General features: G+C 45.2%; 1 protein-coding gene across 1 annotated transcript in view; it reads right to left on the bottom strand.

The window, feature by feature from the left end:
- The window catches only part of LOC139424321 (breast cancer anti-estrogen resistance protein 3 homolog), a 33,357-nt gene extending 19,043 nt beyond the window's left edge, over positions 1-14,314 (bottom strand). Inside the window, exons 1-5 of the mRNA XM_071176032.1 lie at positions 14,274-14,314; positions 13,732-13,823; positions 10,406-10,523; positions 10,187-10,245; positions 9,337-9,482 (exon numbers count right to left, since the gene is read on the bottom strand). Of these exons, the coding sequence (XP_071032133.1) occupies positions 9,337-9,482; positions 10,187-10,245; positions 10,406-10,523; positions 13,732-13,821 (413 nt within the window). The 5' untranslated portion in view covers positions 13,822-13,823; positions 14,274-14,314. The remainder of the gene's footprint in view (positions 1-9,336; positions 9,483-10,186; positions 10,246-10,405; positions 10,524-13,731; positions 13,824-14,273) is intronic.
- Positions 14,315-20,000: the final 5,686 nt, after the last annotated feature.

Below are 20,000 nucleotides of genomic sequence, written 5' to 3'. Positions count from 1 at the left end.
GTTATCTGTAGTCTAGACAGCCTGGTTATCTGTAGTCTAGACAGCCTGGTTATCTGTAGTCTAGACAGTCTGGTTATCTGTAGTCTAGATATGAATGGCTGTCTGTGGTAGAGACAGTCTGGTTATCTGTAGTCTAGACAGCCTGGTTATCTGTAGTCTAGACAGCCTGGTTATCTGTAGTCTAGACAGCCTGGTTATCTGTAGTCTAGACAGCCTGGTTATCTGTAGTCTAGACAGCCTGGTTATCTGTAGTCTAGACAGCCTGGTTATCTGTAGTCTAGACAGTCTGGTTATCTGTAGTCTAGACAGCCTGGTTATCTGTAGTCTAGACAGCCTGGTTATCTGTAGTCTAGACAGCCTGGTTATCTGTAGTCTAGACAGCCTGGTTATCTGTAGTCTAGACAGCCTGGTTATCTGTAGTCTAGACAGCCTGGTTATCTGTAGTCTAGATATGAATGGCTGTCTGTGGTAGAGACAGCCTGGTTATCTGTAGTCTAGACAGCCTGGTTATCTGTAGTCTAGACAGTCTGGTTATCTGTAGTCTAGACAGCCTGGTTATCTGTAGTCTAGACAGCCTGGTTATCTGTAGTCTAGACAGCCTGGTTATCTGTAGTCTAGACAGCCTGGTTATCTGTAGTCTAGACAGCCTGGTTATCTGTAGTCTAGACAGCCTGGTTATCTGTAGTCTAGACAGCCTGGTTATCTGTAGTCTAGACAGCCTGGTTATCTGTAGTCTAGACAGCCTGGTTATCTGTAGTCTAGACAGACTGGTTATCTGTAGTCTAGACAGCCTGGTTATCTGTAGTCTAGACAGCCTGGTTATCTGTAGTCTAGACAGCCTGGTTATCTGTAGTCTAGACAGCCTGGTTATCTGTAGTCTAGATATGAATGGCTGTCTGTGGTAGAGACAGCCTGGTTATCTGTAGTCTAGACAGCCTGGTTATCTGTAGTCTAGATATGAATGGCTGTCTGTGGTAGAGACAGCCTGGTTATCTGTAGTCTAGACAGTCTGGTTATCTGTAGTCTAGATATGAATGGCTGTCTGTGGTAGAGACAGCCTGGTTATCTGTAGTCTAGACAGTCTGGTTATCTGTAGTCTAGATATGAATGTCTGTCTGTGGTAGAGACAGCCTGGTTATCTGTAGTCTAGACAGTCTGGTTATCTGTAGTCTAGATATGAATGGCTGTCTGTGGTAGAGACAGCCTGGTTATCTGTAGTCTAGATATGAATGGCTGTCTGTGGTAGAGACAGTCTGGTTATCTGTAGTCTAGACAGCCTGGTTATCTGTAGTCTAGACAGCCTGGTTCTCTGTAGTCTAGACAGCCTGGTTATCTGTAGTCTAGATATGAATGGCTGTCTGTGGTAGAGACAGTCTGGTTATCTGTAGTCTAGATATGAATGGCTGTCTGTGGTAGAGACAGTCTGGTTATCTGTAGTCTAGATGTGAATGTCTGTCTGTGGTAGAGACAGTCTGGTTATCTGTAGTCTAGATATGAATGGCTGTCTGTGGTAGAGACAGTCTGGTTATCTGTAGTCTAGATATGAATGGCTGTCTGTGGTAGAGACCGTCAGGTTATCTGTAGTCTAGACAGCCTGGTTATCTGTAGTCTAGACAGCCTGGTTATCTGTAGTCTAGACAGCCTGGTTATCTGTAGTCTAGACAGCCTGGTTATCTGTAGTCTAGACAGCCTGGTTATCTGTTGTCTAGACAGCCTGGTTATCTGTAGTCTAGACAGCCTGGTTATCTGTAGTCTAGACAGCCTGGTTATCTGTAGTCTAGATATGAATGGCTGTCTGTGGTAGAGACAGTCTGGTTATCTGTAGTCTAGACAGCCTGGTTATCTGTAGTCTAGACAGCCTGGTTATCTGTAGTCTAGACAGCCTGGTTATCTGTAGTCTAGACAGCCTGGTTATCTGTAGTCTAGACAGCCTGGTTATCTGTAGTCTAGACAGCCTGGTTATCTGTAGTCTAGACAGCCTGGTTATCTGTAGTCTAGACAGCCTGGTTATCTGTAGTCTAGACAGCCTGGTTATCTGTTGTCTAGACAGCCTGGTTATCTGTAGTCTAGATATGAATGGCTGTCTGTGGTAGAGACAGCCTGGTTATCTGTAGTCTAGACAGCCTGGTTATCTGTAGTCTAGATATGAATGGCTGTCTGTGGTAGAGACAGCCTGGTTATCTGTAGTCTAGACAGTCTGGTTATCTGTAGTCTAGATATGAATGGCTGTCTGTGGTAGAGACAGTCTGGTTATCTGTAGTCTAGACAGTCTGGTTATCTGTAGTCTAGATATGAATGTCTGTCTGTGGTAGAGACAGCCTGGTTATCTGTAGTCTAGACAGTCTGGTTATCTGTAGTCTAGATATGAATGGCTGTCTGTGGTAGAGACAGCCTGGTTATCTGTAGTCTAGATATTAATGGCTGTCTGTGGTAGAGACAGTCTGGTTATCTGTAGTCTAGACAGCCTGGTTATCTGTAGTCTAGACAGCCTGGTTATCTGTAGTCTAGACAGCCTGGTTATCTGTAGTCTAGTTATGAATGGCTCTCTGTGGTAGAGACAGCCTGGTTATCTGTAGTCTAGATATGAATGTCTGTCTGTGGTAGAGACAGCCTGGTTATCTGTAGTCTAGACAGCCTGGTTATCTGTAGTCTAGACAGCCTGGTTATCTGTAGTCTAGTTATGAATGGCTCTCTGTGGTAGAGACAGTCTGGTTATCTGTAGTCTAGATATGAATGTCTGTCTGTGGTAGAGACAGCCTGGTTATCTGTAGTCTAGATATGAATGGCTGTCTGTGGTAGAGACAGTCTGGTTATCTGTAGTCTACATATGAATGGCTGTCTGTGGTAGAGACAGTCTGGTTATCTGTAGTCTAGATATGAATGGCTGTCTGTGGTAGAGACAGCCTGGTTATCTGTAGTCTAGATATGAATGTCTGTCTGTGGTAGAGACAGTCTGGTTATCTGTAGTCTAGACAGTCTGGTTATCTGTAGTCTAGACAGCCTGGTTATCTGTAGTCTAGACAGCCTGGTTATCTGTAGTCTAGATATGAATGTCTGTCTGTGGTAGAGACATTCTGGTTATCTGTAGTCTAGACAGTCTGGTTATCTGTAGTCTAGACAGCCTGGTTATCTGTAGTCTAGACAGCCTGGTTATCTGTAGTCTAGACAGCCTGGTTATCTGTAGTCTAGACAGCCTGGTTATCTGTAGTCTAGTTATGAATGGCTCTCTGTGGTAGAGACAGCCTGGTTATCTGTAGTCTAGATATGAATGTCTGTCTGTGGTAGAGACAGCCTGGTTATCTGTAGTCTAGATATGAATGGCTGTCTGTGGTAGAGACAGTCTGGTTATCTGTAGTCTAGATATGAATGGCTGTCTGTGGTAGAGACAGTCTGGTTATCTGTAGTCTAGATATGAATGGCTGTCTGTGGTAGAGACAGCCTGGTTATCTGTAGTCTAGATATGAATGTCTGTCTGTGGTAGAGACAGTCTGGTTATCTGTAGTCTAGACAGTCTGGTTATCTGTAGTCTAGATATGAATGGCTGTCTGTGGTAGAGACAGCCTGGTTATCTGTAGTCTAGATATGAATGGCTGTCTGTGGTAGAGACAGTCTGGTTATCTGTAGTCTAGATATGAATGGCTGTCTGTGGTAGAGACAGTCTGGTTATCTGTAGTCTAGACAGTCTGGTTATCTGTAGTCTAGATATGAATGGCTGTCTGTGGTAGAGACAGCCTGGTTATCTGTAGTCTAGATATGAATGGCTGTCTGTGGTAGAGACAGTCTGGTTATCTGTAGTCTAGATATGAATGGCTGTCTGTGGTAGAGACATTCTGGTTATCTGTAGTCTAGATATGAATGGCTGTCTGTGGTAGAGACAGTCTGGTTATCTGTAGTCTAGATATGAATGGCTGTCTGTGGTAGAGACAGTCTGGTTATCTGTAGTCTAGATATGAATGGCTGTCTGTGGTAGAGACAGTCTGGTTATCTGTAGTCTAGATATGAATGGCTGTCTGTGGTAGAGACAGTCTGGTTATCTGTAGTCTAGATATGAATGGCTGTCTGTGGTAGAGACAGCCTGGTTATCTGTAGTCTAGACAGCCTGGTTATCTGTAGTCTAGATATGAATGGCTGTCTGTGGTAGAGACAGCCTGGTTATCTGTAGTCTAGATATGAATGGCTGTCTGTGGTAGAGACAGTCTGGTTATCTGTAGTCTAGATATGAATGGCTGTCTGTGGTAGAGACAGCCTGGTTATCTGTAGTCTAGATATGAATGTCTGTCTGTGGTAGAGACAGCCTGGTTATCTGTAGTCTAGATATGAATGTCTGTCTGTGGTAGAGACAGTCTGGTTAGGCTCCCTGCCCTGCTCCCAGGCTCCCTACCCTGCTCCCAGGCCCCCTACCCTGCCCCCAGGCTCCCTGCCGTGCTCCCAGGCGCCCTACCCTGCCCCCAGGCCCCCTACCCTGCCCCCAGGCTCCCTGCCCTGCCCCCAGGCTCCCTGCCCTGCTCCCAGGCTCCCTACCCTGCCCCCAGGCCCCCTAACCTGCCCCCAGGCTCCCTGCCCTGCTCCCAGGCTCCCTACCCTGCTCCCAGGCCCCCTACCCTGCCCCCAGGCTCCCTGCCCTGCTCCCAGGCGCCCTACCCTGCCCCCAGGCGCCCTACCCTGCCCCCAGGCCCCCTACCCTGCCCCCAGGCCCCCTACCCTGCCCCCAGGCTCCCTGCCCTGCTCCCAGGCGCCCTACCCTGCTCCCAGGCCCCCTACCCTGCCCCCAGGCTCCCTACCTCCCTACCCTGCCCCCAGGCACCCTACCCTGCCAGCTGTTTCAACCAGTGAATACCTGGAGCCTGGAGGCTGATGTGTCCCAGAGATAGACTCTACTGGAGAGGCCAGGTTAGCTCACAACCATGTAAGTCGTAAGGCACACAGTATACAGTATGTCAAAAGGGCACACAGTATACAGTATGTCGTAAGGCACACAGTATACAGGATGTCGTAGGGCACACAGTATACAGGATGTCGTAGGGCACACAGTATACAGGATGTCGTAGGGCACACAGTATACAGGATGTCGTAGGGCACACAGTATACAGGATGTCGTAGGGCACACAGTATACAGGATGTCGTAGGGCACACAGTATACAGTATATATTAATATATGAACTGTATTTTTTTCCCTAAAGGAGCCTATTTTAAAGTAATTTACGTGTTAATGCCCATCCAAACCTGAGAGATTAGTTGTTAGGAGTTGAGGTCTGAGAGAAGAGCTACGTAAATCCCAGATACAGAGCTTTCAGAAAGTGTTCCCTTTACTTATTCCACGTCTTGTTCCAGATACAGAGCTTTCAGAAAGTGTTCGTCTCTACTTATTCCACGTCTTGTTCCAGATACAGAGCTTTCAGAAAGTGTTCCCTTTACTTATTCCACATCTTGTTCCAGTACAGACAGAATTAAAAATGGATTTAAAAAAACTCAACCATCTACACACAATACCCCATAATATCATTATTATCATAATGGCAGTGATAAAAAGAAAAAAAAAGAAATTGAAATACAGAAATATCTATTTTACATAAGTATTCACACCCCTGAGTCAATACATGTTAGACTCACCTTTGTCAGCGATTACAGCTGTGAGCCTTTCTGGGTAAATCTCTAAGAGCTTTTCACACCTGGATTGTACAATATTTGCAAACTATTCTTTTAGTAATTTTTAAAGATCTGGTTGTTGATCATTACTAGACAGTCATTTTTAAGTTTTGCCATAGATTTTCTGTGACTAGGCCACTCAGGAACATTCAATATCATCTTGGTAAGCAACTTCAGTGTATGGCCTTCTGTCTTAGGTTATTGTCTTCCTGAAAGGGGAATTTGTCTCCCTCCCAGTGTCTCTTGGAAAGCAGACTGAACCAGGTTTTCCTGCCTGTGTTTAGCTCTATTCCGTTTCTTTTTATCCCATAAAACTACGTAGTCCTTGCCGATGACAAGCATACCCATAACATGATGCAGCCACCACCGTGTTTGAAAATATGAAGAGTGGTACTCAGTGATGTGGTGTGTTGAATTTGCCCCAAACATAACGCTTTGTATTCAGGATTTTTGCAGTTTTACTTTAGTGCCTTACTGCAAGCACGGTGCATTTTTTAAAATATTTATATTCTGTCCAAGATTCTTTCTTTTCACTCTGTCATTTCGGTTAATATTGCGTAGTAACTGCAATGTTGTTGATCCTTCCTCAGTTTTCTCCTATCACAGCCAATAAACTCTGTAACAGTTTTCTCCTGTCTTATCCAATAAACTCTGTAACAGTTTTTTAAAGTCCCCATTGGTCTCATGGTGATAATCTCTGAGCGGTTGTCTTCCTCTCCGGGAAACAGTTTAGGAAGGACGCCTGTATCTTTATAGTGACTGGGTGTATTGATACACCATCCAAAGTGTAATGAATAACTGCACCAGGCTCAAATAGTCAATGGATGCTTTTATTTATTTATTTATACCCATCAACCAATGGGTGCCCTTCTTTGCGAGGCGCTGGAAAACCTCCCTGGTCTTTGTGGTTAAATCTGTGTTTTTCAGCTTTTCCTTTCTAAATAATGTGTAAAAGTGTCTAATAACATAATTTCACTTTAACACAACAACATGTGGAACAAGGTGAGGTTTGTGAATAAACCTTTAAGGAAGGTTCTGGAACAAACATGTTGGGTTCAATAATAAGAGGTAAACAGACAACTATGAGAAGACAGACAGACGGACACACAGTCCCTGCTATGAGAAGACAGACAGACAGACGGACGGACACAGTCCCTGCTATGAGAAGACAGACAGACGGATGGACACAGACCCTGCTATGAGAAGACAGACAGACGGATGGACACAGTCCCTGCTATGAGAAGACAGACAGACGGATGGACACAGCCCCTGCTATGAGAAGACAGACAGACGGATGGACACAGTCCCTGCTATGAGAAGACAGACAGACGGATGGACACAGTCCCTGCTATGAGAAGACAGACAGACGGATGGACACAGCCCCTGCTATGAGAAGACAGACAGACGGATGGACACAGTCCCTGCTATGAGAAGACAGACAGACGGATGGACACAGTCCCTGCTATGAGAAGACAGACAGACGGATGGACACAGCCCCTGCTATGAGAAGACAGACAGATGGATGGACACAGCCCCTGCTATGAGAAGACAGACAGACAGATGGACACAGTCCCTGCTATGAGAAGACAGACAGACAGATGGACACAGTCCCTGCTATGAGAAGACAGACAGACAGACGGACACAGTCCCTGCTATGAGAAGACAGACAGACAGACGGACACAGTCCCTGCTATGAGAAGACAGACAGACAGACGGACACAGTCCCTGCTATGAGAAGACAGACAGACAGACGGACATAGTCCCTGCTATGAGAAGACAGACAGACGGATGGACACAGCCCCTGCTATGAGAAGACAGACAGACAGACGGACACAGTCCCTGCTATGAGAAGACAGACAGACAGACGGACATAGTCCCTGCTATGAGAAGACAGACAGACGGACACAGTCCCTGCTATGAGAAGACAGACAGACAGACGGACACAGTCCCTGCTATGAGAAGACAGACAGACAGACGGACACAGTCCCTGCTATGAGAAGACAGACAGACAGACGGACACAGTCCCTGCTATGAGAAGACAGACAGACAGACGGACATAGTCCCTGCTATGAGAAGACAGACAGACGGATGGACACAGCCCCTGCTATGAGAAGACAGACAGACAGACGTACACAGTCCCTGCTATGAGAAGACAGACAGACGGATGGACACAGTCCCTGCTATGAGAAGACAAACAGACAGATGGACACAGCCCCTGCTATGAGAAGACAGACAGACAGACGGACACAGTCCCTGCTATGAGAAGACAGACAGACGGATGGACACAGTCCCTGCTATGAGAAGACAGACAGACAGATGGACACAGCCCCTGCAATGAGAAGACAGACAGACAGATGGACACAGTCCCTGCTATGAGAAGACAGACAGACAGACGGACACAGTCCCTGCTATGAGAAGACAGACAGACGGATGGACACAGTCCCTGCTATGAGAAGACAGACAGACAGACGGACACAGTCCCTGCTATGAGAAGACAGACAGACAGACAGACGGACACAGTCCCTGCTATGAGAAGACAGACAGACAGACGGACATAGTCCCTGCTATGAGAAGACAGACAGACAGACGGACATAGTCCCTGCTATGAGAAGACAGACAGACAGACAGACACAGTCCCTGCTATGAGAAGACAGACAGACAGACGGACACAGTCCCTGCTATGAGAAGACAGACAGACAGACAGACGGATGGACATAGTCCCTGCTCCATTAATTACTGTTCTGTTGACACACTCCTGTTTAAAGGGCTGTGTTTATGACAGTGTGGTTAATGATAAACCACACAACCTCAACCATCACACACACACCCTCCAACCCTCTCACACACACCCTCCAACCCTCTCACACACACACCCTTCAACCATCACACAAACACCCTCCAACCCTCTCACACACACCCTCCAACCCTCTCACACACACCCTTCAACCCTCTCACACACACACACACACCCTCCAAACCTCTCACACCCTTCAACCCTCAAACCCCCTCACACACACACCCTCCAACCCCCCAACCTTCTCATACACACATCCTTCAAACCCCCCAACCTTCTCACACACACATCCTCCAACCCCCCAACCCTCTCACACACACACCCTTTAATGATAAACCACACAACCTCAACCATCGCACACACCCTCCAACCCTCTCACAACACCCTCCAACTCTCTCACTCATACCCTCCAACCCTCTCACACACACCCTCCAACCCTCTCACACACACCCTCCAACCCTCTCACACACACCCTCCAACCCTCTCACACATACACCCTCCAACCCTCTCACAACACCCTCCAACTCTCTCACTCACACCCTCCAACCCTCACACACACATCCTCCAAACCCCCAACCTTCTCACACACACACCCTCCAACCCCCCAACCCCCCCACAAACACACCCACCAACCCCCCAACCCCCTCACACACACATCCTCCAACCCCCAACCCTCTCACACACACACCCTTTAATGATAAACCACACAACCTCAACCGTCAGACACATCCTCCAACCGTCACACACACACACCCTCCAACCCTCAGACACATCCTCCAACCGTCACACACACACACACCCTCCAACCCTCACACACACACACCCTCCAACCCTCACACACACCCTCCAACCCTCCCAGTCTTTTGATATGAAAGTGTATATTCCTAGTTTTGTACCTGCGTTTCCTTGTCTGCTCGGGGGCGAGTCCTGGGCTGAGCCCCTCCTCCAGTGGGTGGAGCTGTGAACAGGAGGCGGAGACTGTGACCTTGCGTCGAAGGCGGGGCAGAACACTCTGACGGAACAGATCCTTCCTGGGTTTCACCTTTAGAGCCAGAACAGAACAAATGAACGGAGAGCCATCGGAGAGACCAAGCAGACAACATGAGCAACCTGATCCAGGGCTTCTGGTCACTTCTATTGGCTGGGAAGAGTTCTGTTCATCTTCTAGAGATTCTACTGGTTGAGGAAGTAGATTCATTCTTCATCATCTCGTTTGCCCAATTCTGTTTTGCCCCCTTCTCCCTGAAATGTGCACTTGTTCACTCCCCCTCATTGCATTGTATTGGCGAGGAGAGTGAACAAATGCACACTTGGGGGAGAAGGATAGAACCAGTTCAGGTTGTGTGTTCTATATTCTGTTTTATGTTCTACATTCTATGTTCTATATTCTATATTCTGTGTTCTATATTCTACATTCTATGTTCTATATTCTATATTCTGTGTTCTATATTCTATATTCTGTGTTCTATATTCTATATTCTGTGTTCTATATTCTATATTCTGTGTTCTATATTCTATATTCTGTGTTCTATATTCTGTGTTCTATATTCTGTGTTCTATATTCTATATTCTGTGTTCTATATTCTACATTCTGTGTTCTATATTCTATATTCTGTTTTATGTTCTATATTCTGTGTTCTATATTCTATATTCTGTGTTCTATATTCTATATTCTGTTTTATGTTCTATATTCTGTGTTCTATATTCTATATTCTGTGTTCTATATTCTGTGTTCTATATTCTCACCAGGTCCAGAGACGAGCCCAGAGAATACTTCCTGCTCACCCTCAGCTCCTCCACCATACCTGAGACAGGACAACACAGGGCACAGGTTAGACGAGTGTGTGTGTGGGTTCATGTTCATGTGTATACGTGTGTGTATGTCTACATACGTGTGTGTGTGTGTGTGTGTGTGTGTGTGTGTGTGTGTCTGTGTCTGTGTGTGTGTGTCTACATGTGTGTTACCAGAGTGTGGGTCTAGTGTCTGTCTGTGTCGCAGCAGCTGAGACAGCATAGTGTCTCTGTGACTGGGATCATCTACTCCTGCCTCCTTCAGATCTACATCACATACATACAGCAAACCCTGGAGAGAGAGAGATGGAGAGAGAGAGAGAGAGAGGGAGAGAGATGGAGGGAGAGAGATGGAGGGAGAGAGAGATGGAGGGAGAGATAGAGGGAGAGATGGAGGGAGAGAGATGGAGGGAGAGATATGGAGGGAGAGAGATGGAGGGAGAGATGGAGTGAGAGAGATGGAGGGAGAGAGATGGAGGGAGAGAGATGGAGGGAGAGAGAGATGGAGGGAGAGAGAGATGGAGGGAGAGAGAGATGGAGGGAGAGAGAGAGATGGAGGGAGAGTAAGAGGGAGAGAGAGAGAGATGGAGGGAGAGGGAGATGGAGGGGGAGGGAGAGGGAGAGATGGAGGGAGAGAGAGATGGAGGGGGAGGGAGAGGGAGAGATGGAGGGAGAGAGAGATGGAGGGAGAGAGAGATGGAGGGAGAGAGAGAGAGATAGGGAGAGAGAGAGATGGAGGGAGAGAGAGAGAGAGAGAGAGAGAGATGGGGAGAGAGAGAGATATAGAGAGATGGGGAGAGAGAGAGAGATATAGGGGGAGAGAGGGAGAGATGGGGAGAGAGAGAGATGGAGGGAGAGAGAGAGAGATGGAGGGAGGGAGGGAGGGAGAGAGAGATGGAGGGAGGGAGAGAGAGAGAGAGGTTGGGTTGAGAGAGTGGGGGAGGGGAGAGGGAGAGAGGGAGATGGAGAGAGAGGTTGGGGTGAGAGAGTGGGTTTCGGGGAGATGGAGAGAGAGTAAGATAGAGAGGTTGGGGTGAGAGAGTGGGGAGGGGAGAGAGGGAGATGTAGAGTAAGAGAGAGAGAGAGACAGGTTGTGGAGGGGAGAGGGCGAGAGAGAGATGGGGGAGAGAGAGAGACAGGTTTTGGTGAGAGAAGGAGATGGAGAAAGAGAGATGAGGGTGAGGAAAAGTGAGAGAGAAGAGAGGTTGGGGTGAGAGAGAAGGGTAGGGGAGAGAGAGAGGTTGAGGTGAGAGAGGAAGAGGGGAGAGGGAGAGATATGGAGATGGAGAGAGAGTGAGAGAGAGAGAGAGAGAGAGAGAGAGAGAGAGAGAGAGAGGTTGGGGTGAGAGAGATGGAGAGAAATGAAGGCTGAAACTATCAGTTTAGTAAATACAGAAAGAAACAGGCACTAAAAGACAGACAGTCAGGTACCTCTAGACCGTAGTATTCTCTCTCCAGATAGACAGTCAGACAGTCAGACAGTCAGGTACCTCTAGACCATAGTATTCTCTCTCCAGACAGACAGTCAGGTACCTCTAGACCATAGTATTCTCTCTCCAGTCAGACAGACAGACAGTCAGACAGTCAGGTACCTCTAGACCGTAGTATTCTCTCTCCAGACAGACAGTCAGACAGTCAGACAGTCAGGTACCTCTAGACCATAGTATTCTCTCTCCAGACAGACAGACAGTTAGGTACCTCTAGACCATAGTATTCTCTCTCCAGACAGACAGTCAGGTACCTCTAGACCATAGTATTCTCTCTCCAGACAGACAGACAGACAGACAGTCAGACAGTCAGGTACCTCTAGACCATAGTATTCTCTCTCTAGTCAGACAGTCAGGTACCTCTAGACCATAGTATTCTCTCTCCAGACAGACAGTCAGGTACCTCTAGACCATAGTATTCTCTCTCCAGACAGACAGACAGACAGTCAGGTACTTCTAGACCTTAGTATTCTCTCTCCAGACAGACATTCAGACAGTCAGATACCTCTAGACCATAGTATTCTCTCTCCAGTCAGACAGACAGTCAGGTACCTCTAGACCATAGTATTCTCTCTCCAGTCAGACAGACAGTCAGGTACCTCTAGACCATAGTATTCTCTCTCCAGACAGACAGTCAGACAGACAGGTACCTCTAGACCATAGTATTCTCTCTCCAGTCAGACAGTCAGGTACCTCTAGACCATAGTATTCTCTCTCCAGTCAGACAGACAGGTACCTCTAGACCATAGTATTCTCTCCCCAGTCAGACAGACAGGTACCTCTAGACCATAGTATTCTCTCTCCAGTCAGACAGACAGGTACCTCTAGACCATAGTATTCTCTCTCCAGTCAGACAGACAGACAGTCAGGTACCTCTAGACCATAGTATTCTCTCTCCAGACAGACAGACAGGTACCTCTAGACCATAGTATTCTCTCCCCAGTCAGACAGACAGGTACCTCTAGACCATAGTATTCTCTCTCCAGACAGACAGTCAGGTACCTCTAGACCATAGTATTCTCTCTCCAGACAGACAGACAGACAGTCAGGTACCTCTAGACCATAGTATTCTCTCTCCAGACAGACAGTCAGGTACCTCTAGACCATAGTATTCTCTCTCCAGACAGACAGTCAGACAGTCAGGTACCTCTAGACCATAGTATTCTCTCTCTAGACAGACAGTCAGACAGTCAGGTACCTCTAGACCATAGTATTCTCTCTCCAGTCAGACAGACAGACAGTCAGGTACCTCTAGACCATAGTATTCTCTCTCCAGACAGACAGTCAGGTACCTCTAGACCATAGTATACTCTCTCCAGACAGACAGACAGACAGTCAGGTACCTCTAGACCATAATATTCTCTCTCCAGACAGACAGTCAGGTACCTCTAGACCATAGTATTCTCTCTCCAGACAGACAGTCAGGTACCTCTAGACCATAGTATTCTCTCTCCAGACAGACAGTAAGACAGTCAGGTACCTCTAGACCATAGTATTCTCTCTCTAGACAGACAGTCAGACAGTCAGGTACCTCTAGACCATAGTATTCTCTCTCCAGACAGACAGACAGACAGTCAGGTACCTCTAGACCATAGTATTCTCTCTCCAGACAGACAGTCAGGTACCTCTAGACCATAGTATTCTCTCTCCAGACAGACAGTCAGGTACCTCTAGACCATAGTATTCTCTCTCTAGACAGACCGTCAGACAGTCAGGTACCTCTAGACCATAGTATTCTCTCTCCAGACAGACAGACAGACAGACAGTCAGGTACCTCTAGACCATAGTATTCTCTCTCCAGACAGACAGTCAGGTACCTCTAGACCATAGTATTCTCTCTCCAGACAGACAGTCAGGTACCTCTAGACCATAGTATTCTCTCTCCAGACAGACAGTCAGGCAGACAGTCAGGTACCTCTAGACCATAGTATTCTCTCTACATACAGACAGACAGGTACCTCTAGACCATAGTTTTCTCTCTCCAGACAGACAGTCAGGCAGACAGTCAGGTACCTCTAGACCGTAGTATTCTCCCTCCAGTGACTTGGTGTACTGGGGCAGTCCTATCTGTTTCAGCCACCAGGCTATGGAGCGATTATTCATGTCTGAGAGACAGATAGAGACAGACAGACCATATTTCACACACAGTTACACACACACAGTTAAATACACAGTGACACACACACAGTCACACACACAGTTACACACACACACAGTTACAGACACACACAGTTACACACACACACACACACACACACACAGTTACACACACACACACACAGTTACACACACAGTTAAATACACAGTTACACACACAGTTACACACACACAGTTACACACACACACAGTTACACACACAGTTACACACACAGTTAAATACACAGTTACACACACACACAGTTACACACACACAGTTACACACACAGTTACACACACAGTTAAATACACAGTTACACACACACAGTTACACACACACACAATTACACACATAATTAAACAACCAGTTACACACACACAGTTCCAGTGTTTTGGCCGTGGAGACATGTTGCACCTACCTGAGATGAGCTGCTTCTGACTCTTTATGATAATCTTTACTTTTCTCTCTCTCTCACTCTCTCCTGGTCTGTGAATCAGTAGCCCGCTATCCCTCTAACCAGTAGTGCTGCTTCCTCAGCCAATCAGACCCCACGATGGACCCGGGGGGGGGCACCATAAATCAGCCAGTCCCCACTTAGGAATCTGTATCTCGAGTCAGGGGGCGGAGCAAACGAGTTGGGACAGGATAGTAACATTCTGAGGGAAGAGACAGAGTGAAAACGAGAATGGAGGGAGGGAGGGAGGGACAGAATGATCAAGAGTTTGTTTGGCAAATTACATAGCTCTGTGTGTGTGTTGTGCGTTTAGCCTTCAGTTGTAATGGCCCAGCAGTATCTACTAGTGGCACTAGAGGGCACCAGTTCCCTATTAAGCTGTATCTCTAATGTGGGTCAATGGTATTTCCTTGATTCCTCGCATCCTCTCCCCTTGGCCTCTTCTCAAAACCCATTGGAGGAGGAGATCCAAGGGGTGGAACCTCAGAGCTTCTGCACCAATGTGCTTTGAGAAGGAGACAGGAAGGGAGGACATGAGGAATCAAGGAAATACTATTTAGTGCCTTCAGTTGTCACTTGTTGCAAATCCAACTCAGTCACTTTCAGAGTCGAGAGTTTCTGATGAGTTAATCAGTTAACACATTAACTACTAGTTAGGATAAGTAGAGTTTCAGATGAGTTAATCAGTTAACACATTAACTACTAGTTAGGATAAGTAGAGTTTCAGATGAGTTAATCAGTTAACACATTAACTACTAGTTAGGATAAGTAGAGTTTCAGATGAGTTAATCAGTTAACACATTAACTACTAGTTAGGATAAGTAGAGTTTCAGATTAGTTAATCAGTTAACACATGAACTACTAGTTAGGATAAGTAGAGTTTCAGATGAGTTAATCAGTTAACACATGAACTACTAGTTAAGATAAGTAGAGTTTCAGATGAGTTAATCAGTTAACACATTAACTACTAGTTAGGATAAGTAGAGTTTCAGATGAGTTAATCAGTTAACACATTAACTACTAGTTAGGATAAGTAGAGTTTCTGATGAGTTAATCAGTTAACACATTAACTACTAGTTAGGATAAGTAGAGTTTCAGATGAGTTAATCAGTTAACACATTAACTACTAGTTAGGATAAGTAGAGTTTCAGATTAGTTAATCAGTACATGAACTACTAGTTAGGATAAGTGGAGTTCTGATGAGTTAATCAGTACATGAACTACTAGTTAGGATAAGTTGAGTTTCAGATGAGTTAATCAGTACATGAACTACTAGTTAGGATAAGTAGTGTTCTGATGTGTTAATCAGTACATGAACTACTAGTTAGGATAAGTAGAGTTCTGATGAGTTAATCAGTTAACACATTAACTACTAGTTAGGATAAGTAGGGTTCTGATGTGTTAATCAGTACATGAACTACTAGTTAGGGTAAGTAGAGTCCTGATGAGTTAATCAGTACATGAACTACTAGTTAGAATAAGTAGGGTTCTGATGAGTTAATCAGTACATGAACTACTAGTTAGGATAAGTAGAATTCTGATGAGTTAATCAGTATATGAAGTATTGGAATGGATTCTACTCTCACTGGTGTTCTAGAACCATGTGCATTTTCACGTTGCAAACTTCAACAGTGAGATTATTTACACCCTGTTTCTGTCACACTGCAGCGCCTCTCTGAATGTGTGCTTTGTAGATAATGTTGTGGTTGGTTTTGTGATCTCACACGTTTACATACTGAGTATACTGCGCCTGTGTGTGTCTCTCTGTATGTGTGTGTCTCTCTCTCTGTGTGTGTGTCTGCGCGTGTCTCTGTGTGTGTTTGTGTGTGTGTGTGTGTGTGTGTGTGTGTGTGTGTGTGTGTGTGTGTGTGTGTGTGTGTGTGTGTGTGTGTGTGTGTGTCTGCGCGTGTCTCTCTCTCTTTGTGTGTGTGTGTGTGTGTGTGTGTGTGTGTGTGTGTGTGTGTGTGTGTGTGTGTGTGTGTGTGTGTGTGTGTGTGTGTGTAAGTAACAGAGGAAAGGGGAAGTGGTACAGTTAAAAGAGTCCTCCTCCATCTGCAGCTCTGCAGAACGCAACACCCACCTCGCTACAACGACCGCAGGGGGAGAGAAGGGACAAACTAACGACGAGAGACAAAGACAAGACGACAGGAGAGGTGACAACAAGACGGAGACAACAATACGGAGACAACAAGACAGAGACAACAAGACGGAGACAACAAGACGGAGACATAAAGACGGAGAGAACAAGACAGAGACATAAAGACGGAGAGAACAAGACGGAGACATAAAGACGGAGACAACAAGACGGAGAGAAATCAACAAGGGGCAAGAAGAACAGAACGACAGACCTGAAGAAGAGGAGAACAAGAAGGCAAGAAATACTTTTGTTGTTATTAGATAAGTCAGAATCTAACTGTATTCCTCACATGCTTGGTAAACTAACAGGTGTAGACTAACAGGGAAATGCTTACTGACGGCTGATTGGCCCTTCCCTTCCGTTCCCAACAACGCAGAGAGAAGAAAAAGGGTTTTTGTATTGCGTAAAGTTGGTGGAATGTTTGGAGCCGTGTCATGAGTCTGTAGTTAGTTCCCTATATACACACATGGGTTACTAACGGTCTGAGGACGCGCTTTCACAGGCAAGCAGGTCTAGAAACAGGTCTAGAAACAGGTCTAGAAACAGTTCAGGGAAGCCAAGCAGATATAAAAATATATAACAGCAGGTCTAGAAACAGGTCTAGAAACAGATCTAGAAACAGGTCAGGGAAGCCAAGCAGATCTAGAATCAGTTCTAGAAACAGGTCAGGGAAGCCAATTATATATAACAACAGGTCTAGCAACAGGTCTAGTGTGGTCATGTTCCTGTTGTGTCCAGGTGGTCGTGTTACGGTTGAGATGGAGCTGTGTGGTTCAAATCAAATCAAAGTTTATTTGTCACCTTACAGTGAAATGCTGAATACAACAGGTGTAGTAGACCTTACAGTGAAATGCTGAATACAACAGGTGTAGTAGACCTTACAGTGAAATGCTGAATACAACAGGTGTAGTAGACCTTACAGTGAAATGCTGAATACAACAGGTGTAGTAGACTTTACAGTGAAATGCTGAATACAACAGGTACAGTGAAATGCTGAATACAACAGGTGTAGTAGACCTTACAGTGAAATGCTGAATACAACAGGTGTAGTAGACCTTACAGTGAAATGCTGAATACAACAGGTGTAGTAGACCTTACAGTGAAATGCTGAATACAACAGGTGTAGTAGACCTTACAGTGAAATGCTGAATACAACAGGTGTAGTAGACCTTACAGTGAAATGCTGAATACAACAGGTGTAGTAGACCTTACAGTGAAATGCTGAATACAACAGGTGTAGTAGACCTTACAGTGAAATGCTGAATACAACAGGTGTAGTAGACCTTACAGTGAAATGCTGAATACAACAGGTGTAGTAGACCTTACAGTGAAATGCTGAATACAACAGGTGTAGTAGACCTTACAGTGAAATGCTGAATACAACAGGTGTAGTAGACCTTACAGTGAAATGCTGAATACAACAGGTGTAGTAGACCTCACAGTGAAATGCTGAATACAACAGGTGTAGTAGACCTTACAGTGAAATGCTGAATACAACAGGTGTAGTAGACCTTACAGTGAAATGCTGAATACAACAGGTGTAGTAGACCTTACAGTGAAATACTGAATACAACAGGTGTAGTAGACCTTACAGTGAAATGCTGAATACAACAGGTGTAGTAGACCTTACAGTGAAATGCTGAATACAACAGGTGTAGTAGACCTTACAGTGAAATGCTGAATACAACAGGTGTAGTAGACCTTACAGTGAAATGCTGAATACAACAGGTGTAGTAGACCTTACAGTGAAATGCTGAATACAACAGGTGTAGTAGACCTCACAGTGAAATGCTGAATACAACAGGTGTAGTAGACCTTACAGTGAAATGCTGAATACAACAGGTGTAGTAGACCTTACAGTGAAATGCTGAATACAACAGGTGTAGTAGACCTTACAGTGAAATACTGAATACAACAGGTGTAGTAGATCTTACAGTGAAATGCTGAATACAACAGGTGTAGTAGACCTTACAGTGAAATGCTGAATACAACAGGTGTAGTAGACATTACAGTGAAATGCTGAATACAACAGGTGTAGTAGACCTTACAGTGAAATACTTACTTACAGGCTCTAACCAACAGTGCCAAAAAGGTATTTGGTGAACAATAGGTAGGTAAAGAAATAAAACAACAGTAAAAAGACAGGCTATATACAGTAGAGAGGCTATATACAGTAGAGAGGCTATATACAGTAGAGAGGCTACATACAGTAGAGAGGCTATATACAGTAGAGAGGCTATATACAGTAGAGAGGCTACATACAGTAGAGAGGCTATATACAGTAGAGAGGCTATATACAGTAGAGAGGTTATATACAGTAGAGAGGCTATATACAGTAGAGAGGTTATATACAGTAGAGAGGCTATATACAGTAGAGAGGCTACATACAGTAGAGAGGCTACATACAGTAGAGAGGCTATATACAGTAGAGAGGCTATATACAGTAGAGAGGCTATATACAGTAGAGAGGCTATATACAGTAGAGAGGCTATAACAGTAGAGAGGCTATATACAGTAGAGAGGCTATAACAGTAGAGAGGCTATATACAGTAGAGAGGCTATATACAGTAGAGAGGCTATAACAGTAGAGAGGCTACATACAGTAGAGAGGCTATATACAGTAGAGAGGCTATAACAGTAGAGAGGCTATATACAGTAGAGAGGCTATAACAGTAGAGAGGCTATATACAGTAGAGAGGCTATAACAGTAGAGAGGCTATATACAGTAGAGAGGCTATATACAGTAGAGAGGCTATAACAGTAGAGAGGCTATATACAGTAGAGAGGCTATAACAGTAGAGAGGCTATATACAGTAGCGAGGCTACATACAGTAGCGAGGCTATAACAGTAGAGAGGCTATATACAGTAGAGAGGCTATAACAGTAGAGAGGCTATATACAGTAGCGAGGCTACATACAGTAGAGAGGCTATATACAGTAGAGAGGCTACATACAGTAGAGAGGCTATATACAGTAGAGAGGCTACATACAGTAGAGAGGCTATATACAGTAGAGAGGCTATATACAGTAGAGAGGCTATATACAGTAGAGAGGCTATATACAGTAGAGAGGCTATATACAGTAGAGAGGCTACATACAGTAGAGAGGCTACATACAGTAGAGAGGCTATATACAGTAGAGAGGCTATATACAGTAGAGAGGCTATATACAGTAGAGAGGCTATAACAGTAGAGAGGCTACATACAGTAGAGAGGCTATATACAGTAGAGAGGCTATAACAGTAGAGAGGCTATATACAGTAGAGAGGCTATAACAGTAGAGAGGCTATATACAGTAGAGAGGCTATAACAGTAGAGAGGCTATATACAGTAGAGAGGCTATATACAGTAGAGAGGCTATAACAGTAGAGAGGCTATATACAGTAGAGAGGCTATAACAGTAGAGAGGCTATATACAGTAGCGAGGCTACATACAGTAGCGAGGCTATAACAGTAGAGAGGCTATATACAGTAGAGAGGCTATAACAGTAGAGAGGCTATATACAGTAGCGAGGCTACATACAGTAGAGAGGCTATATACAGTAGAGAGGCTAC

This window comes from Oncorhynchus clarkii, chromosome 13 (genome assembly GCF_045791955.1).
Source record: "Oncorhynchus clarkii lewisi isolate Uvic-CL-2024 chromosome 13, UVic_Ocla_1.0, whole genome shotgun sequence".
Classification (NCBI taxonomy): domain Eukaryota; kingdom Metazoa; phylum Chordata; class Actinopteri; order Salmoniformes; family Salmonidae; genus Oncorhynchus; species Oncorhynchus clarkii.
Note: the sequence above shows the minus strand (reverse complement) of the source record. Positions and strands in the feature narration are given on the sequence as shown.